The sequence below is a fragment of the Buceros rhinoceros genome, unplaced genomic scaffold (assembly GCF_000710305.1).
Source record: "Buceros rhinoceros silvestris isolate BGI_N320 unplaced genomic scaffold, ASM71030v1 scaffold6663, whole genome shotgun sequence".
NCBI classification, from domain to species: Eukaryota; Metazoa; Chordata; class Aves; order Bucerotiformes; family Bucerotidae; genus Buceros; species Buceros rhinoceros.
This window is the reverse complement of record NW_010404187.1, coordinates 33,974-41,870: the sequence shown is the minus strand read 5'-3', so window position 1 is coordinate 41,870 and position 7,897 is coordinate 33,974. Positions and strand designations below refer to the sequence as shown.

General features: G+C 48.5%; 1 protein-coding gene across 1 annotated transcript in view; it reads right to left on the bottom strand.

Moving 5' to 3' along the window:
- Nucleotides 1-1,368: 1,368 nt before the first annotated feature.
- LOC104490925 (sodium/hydrogen exchanger 2-like) overlaps nt 1,369-7,897 on the bottom strand; it is a 26,796-nt gene continuing 20,267 nt past the window's right edge. The window contains exons 10-13 of the mRNA XM_010133279.1: nt 7,604-7,738; nt 3,623-3,703; nt 3,195-3,267; nt 1,369-1,505 (exon numbers count right to left, since the gene is read on the bottom strand). Coding sequence (XP_010131581.1) covers nt 1,369-1,505; nt 3,195-3,267; nt 3,623-3,703; nt 7,604-7,738 — 426 coding nt within the window. The remainder of the gene's footprint in view (nt 1,506-3,194; nt 3,268-3,622; nt 3,704-7,603; nt 7,739-7,897) is intronic.

Here is a 7,897-nt window from a genome sequence, read left to right as displayed (position 1 = left end):
AAACAAAGGGTAGACAAACCCACAGGACTCCCATGCAAGACGGATTAAATTAAGAATCAACCCAAACTTTTAATAAAGTACCTGAAGATGACAACGGACTCATGCTAAAATCAATACATAGGTGCATCTATGTACGCACACACACAAAACACACCTATAGGGCTAAAGGGTTCAATTTTCATTTGCAATGGGGTGAATTTGCAGTGGTGGGGCAGCAAAGAGTGGCCTTCAAGTTACAATGAACTACATCAGCTCGTCTCAGGACACTATAAAGGAGCTTGTTCGAATGAAAACGAGACCTCCACATCATGGCAAATCAAATACACACCACTTCGTGTCTTTAATTTGAAATGAAACCCCCAGTGTACCAGGCAGCGGTCTCCTAACGGCAGGAGATTGGCTCTGGAAGTCCAAAGTTATATAGAGGGGAGTATGCAAATTCCTACAGTTTCATTTATTTTTACTGCAGAATGGGCCACTCAGATTAAATCCTTCATTGCAGAGGAAGGGGAGAGAAATTGTCGATGCTGGCAATGCTAACACTTACCCCATCAGGTTCAGCTAAGGACAAGACTTGGAAGGCTTGAGCACTTACCTGGAGTTTCAAAGAGAATCACCCTAACGTGGAGATACCCACGTTTTTCAGGTCCTACCCCTGGAGTTCACCTGCCACTGCTCTGCACTGTGGATCACACCTTTCCTGGCAGAAACTCTCTGCAGCAGCAAGGTTTTGGGTCCCTCTCTCTGCTGCGTCTTCTAAGGAGCCACAGTCAAACCTCCTCTGGCCCCGCTGCTCTGGCAGCGGAGATCATCTTAGATTTAACCGTACGATTGAACTTTGGATTTCATGTGACTCATGTTCATAGTCGGGACCCATCCATTCCTGAGGAGCAGAAGAGATCTTCTGCTGTTTCTGCTGTCTCGCCTGGTGCCATGCTCCTAATTAAACCCTCCTTGAGATTAGAAAGTTTTTCCTAACATATAATCTAAATGCTCCCTGCTGTTTAGTCCGTCCCTGCTGACTGAGAAGATCTGATAGCTCAACCTTATTAGAACACCCTTTCCTGCGGCTGTAGACAGTTCCAGCAATTTCCCAGACCGAACAGACTAATTTTTCCTAAACGTTTCTTAGACATTCTCTCTCAGATGTTACCTTGCATTGCTAGTGCTCAGCTGGGCACCTTCTCCCTCGGTCCCCGTTAAAAACTCGGCATTTTGTGACAAGACACATGCTTTCATACAAACCACTCGGGCTATCCTGCCCTGTTCATGCTGTCCTTTTCAACGTGCATCTTATTTACACTATCTACAGGTACAGAAACAGAGTCAGACCCCCCTCGCAGGAAGCCAGCGGCATCACTTGTGATTTCACATCTCCAAAGTGAGCTCTCTCTCCATTTCTTTCTTCTGGCTCCAGGCTGTACCACTGGGCTGCAGCAGTGGGATGACACACACTGACTTCGAGCGGTTCTGTTTCACCTCCCGAACCTGTTCTGTGTTCCTCACTGCGGGAAGAGGAAAACACCAGCTTGTATGAGAAACATTCTCCTTTGGGGGTCAACAGGAGTGAAGAAACACCGAGAGCCTCTGAGGTGGCCATGTGCTCTCTGGGGATGAGCTACTCCACTGCAAGGATCACCTTCCAGTTGCAAAACAGAAGACAAGGATCAGCGTTTCAATGAAAGAAAAAGGGGAGGGGAGAAAAAATTAATTTAAAGGCAATTTAAACCCTATTCTGTACTTCAAAATATGTTCCATATCTGGGCCTTCTTCTGTCAGTCCCCACCAGCAACTTTGCAGAACAAGAGTTCATTCACATCAGCAACTCCCTTCAAGTAGCTGTTCTGGAGGCAGGTGTCCCACCGGAGCACCTATAACATCACATTGTCCCGTGAAGGGAGCGGGGGGGATGTACCCACAGTCACGACAGAGGGGTTCCAGTCTCTCCAGACCCATCGCTAGGGCATGTCGGGGCCTTTTCCTCTAAAAAATGGAATGGAACCTTTCTTGCTCCTTAACTATTTTTCCAGTGCATATGTAATAAATCACTATTCTGTATGTTCCTGTGAGATCCAGCCCCTGAACCTGTCTCAGCACATAATGGCAGGCAATGTCATTTTTTAATTATTTTCAGAAAACACTGAATCTTTTCAATCAGCACTTTTACAGACATGACAGCACTAAAAGGTGTCGTGCCAAGCACTGTGAAAACTCAGTGCTGTGTTCCCCACGTCTCAGTGTCGTTCAGAGGCTAAAATGACTCTCTGACAAGCCATACCTTGTGTGAGGCTTCATTGATATCCAGCTTTAAGTGTGAAAACTAAACTTTCAGTTGTCTAAAAACTGAGTTTGGGCTTCTGAAAACACGAGGTCTTGAGCCACTGATCCTTCTGTAACAGATACTCAAAACAGACCATTTTGCTGCTAACAGGGCGCTCGAAAGGCATTTGAATGATGTGTAGCAAGCAAAAAAAATAGATCTTGATTTTTGGACAGCAATTGGGCACAAACTTCACGTTTTGAAGTATCACTCATTTTTATAAGGTTTTAGTTTATGCATTAGCATCACCACAGACAGAATGATCTGCGATTACTGCCAAACCTCTTCGTGCTTGGTGGAGGATGAAGAACGGTACCAGGTTCAAATGCTTGCCTGGCTGGACACGGCAGACAAGAAAACCCCTGTAAATTCACATCCCCCCCACACACACACCTTGCAGCACATGGGTAACAAGGAGGTCAAACACCTCAACTGGGACACACTTTTCACTGCTACGGTTCCCAGCACCGCTGCCTGCCCCTGAGCAGCTGCCTGGAGCACCAGCTCCAGCAGCACATCCCAGTACATGACTAACCTTGTCTCTGGTCGGGCTGAGATGGGGCACTGGGGCTGGGAAGACTCTCAGCTCTGCTTGCTCACTCATGATATTCATCTAAGGAGCCCTACTTTGTCCCCCGGACTGGAGCGATGCCCCTGCTGCCACCAGCCTGCACCAGACAGCCCAAGTCTTGTCACTGCTACCTGCAGCGGGGTAGGGAGGGCAGGGGCTTTGCCTTGGCTGTCCCCCCAGCCCTGCAATGGACATGCCATGGACCTCAGCACATCCTCCCGGTCACCTGCTGGGCCATCGCATGGGGATGGGGCAGGGTGAGCAAGGGAATCGCCACCAGCACCCACCAGCTCCCCAGCTTACCAGTGAAGGAGCGGCACAGCTTGGGCTGCGTCCTGGAGTCACTCTGCGCCGAGCCGGAGTCCTCCTTCTGTGACTAAGGAAAGAAAGTACCTCAATGCATTTATGAAGACTGCTAGCAAGCCTGTTAACGACACTCCTGCTTCATAAACAAGCCATTTGCAAGCCCCAAGGACTCCGATTCCATTTGTTTTACTTTGCCAAGAAAAAGAAGAAGAACTATTGCTAAAAATAGATCAAATAGATGGCAGGGAATATTTACAGACACTGATTTGTTTCAAGTTGGTGGAAGAGGTCTGAGCTCTCCAGGAGTGATTCGGTGGACAGCATGGGAAGGAGCAGCCCGGGAGTGGGGAGGATGGGGCAGGCGAGTGAGGGAGGCAAAGCCCATCTCCAGGACGCTGACGTTTGTCACCTTGGCTGTTCCCCACCTTGGCTGCAGGCCAAAGAGGCAGGTAACGAGCTTGCACTAATGAGCTCCCTGTCCTTTCACTCCAGCGCTGATCTCCACCCTTCAGGAGAAAAAAAATCAAAAAAAATCAGGTAGCGTAATGCTGCCTGAATTGTTCGGTGCTTCTGTACACTGGGAATAAGTCTCTTATGCAGCTGTGATTTGGCACCTCGGTCCAGAAACCCAGACTGCCAAAATAACTCTGGACACCTCCCAGCCTGGTTTTCTGTTTTGTTTCGGCTCATTCTCCTCCCTCCCCTAACGAGGACCGATGCCCTCCATCCCTTGTTCACACTTTTATTGACCATTTTAATAACAATGCCTTCCCGGCTCCCTGGAAATCCATTCCCAGGGGCGCTCAACGATTGGCAGAGCATGCTCCATGAAAGGGCTCCGACATAATTACCAAAGGCAGTATGTCAGTGATGCACATGGCTCACAGACAGCTCCAAACAAGCTCCTTCTGGGGGAGCGTACTTGGGTTTTGGCAGGAGAAAAGAGGACGGAGTTGCCTGGCTACAGGTGCAAGGATTTTCTGGGTGCTCAGTGGCAAATAAAAGCTATCCTGGGTCTCAGAAAATGCTCTGCCAGCATACTCCGTGTTGGATCCTTGCCTAAAATAAGGAAAGCCCAAAATCCGGACAGCTTTCCGAGCCAGCGGGATGCTCAGCTCCAGGAAGCGGCAGCCTTCGGCAGGAATTTTGTCCTTAGGCAGAGGAAGGCAAACTTTCTGCTGGAAATAGATAGTCTCGGAGTTAATCCTCTGGGCTACGATTCAGATGTGAAGTCACCTCTTAGCCTTGCCAAGGGTTTGCTGCCGGGTGTAAATCATTTAACCTGTGCCGTTGGCTCGGGAGGGATGAGGATTGTTCTTTTTTGCTTCTTTCTGCCTTCCCTGTTGACCCTCCACCCTCTCCTTGGCAAGACTTCTAAGGCAGCCCCACAGTCACCTCTCACTACTGTAAAAGCAAAGGCAGACACCTAAAGTGCAGCAACTCTCCAAGGCACCTAAAGCCACCCAGGTTAGAGAGAAGCAGTGATTTATCTTGGTTGAAGCGTGCTGGTGCTTGTCTTGGTGACGACACTGGTTTCCCCTCACCTTCTGTGGAAGGAGATGGATTGTCCATCAGGCGAGACAAACTTCACTCTTGGCTTCTCCCCAGTCTGCTGGAGCCACAGACCTAGAGAAAGATGCTCTTCCATAATAACCTGGTTTTGTGGTGACTGATACGGGGGGGGGAAGACCAATCAGCACCCAATAAAGTGTGAGATGAATCTGACTGAGCTACCACAGCTTCATATTTTAACAGCAAAGGACTAACCAACTCCACTGAAAAAGAAAAATACATATGCAGAGGCGGTGAGCAGAAAAAGCAGCATTTCTACTGCCCCAAAGGGATGTTTTAATTATTCACTCAGCTCGTAATGCCAAGCAGATCGAAGGTATCGCCAGAGCTTTCTCCAAAGACACGGGCAGCAGAAGACATGCAGGCGTTTCACCAGCACCAGAGGGTTCTCAGTGGCCCTGGGCTTGAAGTTTGTTTCACAGTTGCCCAATTTCCAGTGGGTGTGCAAACACAGTTGTAATGCTTCCATCTCGTGGTGAAATGCAGAACAGAAACACGTGTGGCATGACAGCAGCTAGTTTTTTCTTGCTGACTCAAAACCTCAAGGCCAAACTCTTCCCTTCGGGAGTAGAGAAGACGGAGTATCTCACAATTAGGAAAATCTCAGACAATAACCAGCTATACTTTTCATTCATCTCTTCTTTAAACAGGAAAATGCCATTTGCTCAGCGGCTTGGCATGAAACTAAAGCTGCGTGGCTTAATTTTTTCCCCAAAATTTTAAATATTGAGCTGCCTTTAACGGGCTGGGATCTACTTTTGAGCACAGCGTTCCTTCTTTCTGCCGACAAATCCTGCAATCTGTCCTCCTACAGCATGAAGTCACAGCATTCACCCACCCTCCCACCTCGTGGTAATATTCCAGGGCTCTTTTAGAACATTATCCCATCACTTCTGGGTACCGCCTCATTTCTATTTGCAGTAAAATGAGGCAGCCATTCTAAAACATTAGTAGATAAGCTGCTGATCACACAAAACATGCCTGACTTGTCCTTTTGGGTGCCAAGGGATGAGCTTAGAGTCACCCTTACAGATGTCACTGGAATCAGCTCTCAGTATTGACATCTGCTTCGCTTAGACTGGAACAAAGCAAAGGTAGCTGCTGTGATTAGCAACAACAAATCACTCCTCCAAGACCGTGGAATTCAGTGTCAAATTGGCATTTTGCATAATCCACAGAAGCCTTCGCCACCCCACAGGGCATCAGCCACCATCCACGAGTCAGTCAAGAGACAGAATGAATTCTGCTGCTTGTGCAGCTGCCCCCAGAACACTCTGTCTCCTGAAAGGGCAGCTGTAAGTGTTCAGAGGAACAGGAGAAACCTTCTCCAAGTGCTCAATCTCCTCCACCGGCGGTACCTCCTGGGATCAGCAGTGAAGGGGAAAGCGGGAGCGCAAGGGTTAACAATCAAATGTTCTTAAAGTATGTAACATTGTGCTCAAAATCAGCCCTAGTTTGATGTTGTTCTTTTGAAGTTTAATTATACCAAATGTTCTACAGGAACATGCCATGTTCTTGTCTATCTATTTTGAATTGTAAGTACCAATCAGCATGTAAATGATCAAATTAAATCCTTTAAGGTGCTCGCAAGAGCTGGAGCACCTTCCTGTGAATGAAGGGCTGAGCAGCAGCAGCATTCGCAGTGTTACTGCCATTCTCGATGGGCTCTTCAGTGACTGGCATTTGAACAAAGAAACGGGAGCGGAAGAAAGCCTGCGGCAGCCCCAAGTTCTCGTGCTGTCGCGGAAAATTACTATCTCCATAAAGAAAGACAAATGATTTCTTTTTAAAAGGTCAATCTGTTCTCCGCGGTGATGGAGCCTTGCTGCCTGGTTCAGAGACCGCTCGGACTAGGCTGTAGCTCAAGCCATCAAACTGTAGGATTTGGAGCAGCGGGTGGAATTCAGAGAGGGCTCAGCATCACTGCTGCTGGCCTGGGGGGCTGCAAGCTAAGCACCGAGCGGGTTAATTGCTTTTGCTCCTGAGCAAGAGTTTCAGAGGATGGGAGGAACTGCAAAAACCCAAGCCCACTCCTCACGAACCATTCCTGGAGCATTTCATCTTTCCACGGGGAAATGCTGGCCCAGCTTCTCTCACTGGTTTCCACAGCAGTCAGCAGAAACCTTCACCAGCTACAGACAGTGTATTTGCCTCATTTCTCCTCTACCTCAGAGCACGAACCAAGGTAGAGCAGTAAATTCGGACTCAGAGTGGTTCTCCAAGGCATCCAGTACACACCACTTCCCTCTGTTTTACTTTCTTCAAGTCTGCCCAGAATTGCAGCTGCTTCAAAACAAAACACTCACCTCCAGACTAAATAAGAAAGCTCACAATAATGCTTCTGTCCTTTCAAAACGGTTGGGGGGAAAAAAAACCCACCAGTTTCAAACATTTACAGTCCACCTGGACCACTGACAGTGGCTGAACCAAATTCCCACCTTCAACAAAATCTCTCCAAAAGGAAAACATGGGAATTCCAGACCTCTGGATCTAGGGGCTGAAGCCCAATTAATACCATTTGCTCAGTAAATAACTTCCCTAGTGTGGACGGATGCCTGTGTTCAGAGCGCTGAAGAGTGCAGCACCCAAGATGGCTCATGCATTTGTCAGGACTTGGGTTGGGGTTTTTTTTTCCTCCCCTCTGTATTTTCCACTCTCTGGAACGTCATTTAGGATTGAGGCACACTTTTTTTTTTTTAATTTAAGGCAACAGGATTTGTCTTTAAAAGGAAATACCACCAGCAATGAACAGCACCTCATGCTGTTATACCCACACATGGAAAACAGCCCGGGCACAGCCTCCTCAGTCCAAGCCTTTCCTGCTCCCCTCTTACCTCCTTCCTGGAGCTGGCCGTGTCGCCTCCGCTCACTTCCAACCACAGGCTCCTGCGCCGGAGGATCAGGATCTCCTTGGCGTGCTCCGCGGGCTCGGTGTCTCCGGGAAGGGTGTGCCTGTTGTATGCTGGCCCCTGCATGTTGTACCAGAGACCGTGGTTGCAGATGGGACCACCCCTCCCTCCACAGCAGCATCCCTTCACTAGTGCTCGTGTCCTCACCCTGTAACCATCCTGCCTAGTGATGGGGATGAACTGATCCACCCAACTGCAAGAGGTGGGAATGGAGGGAAA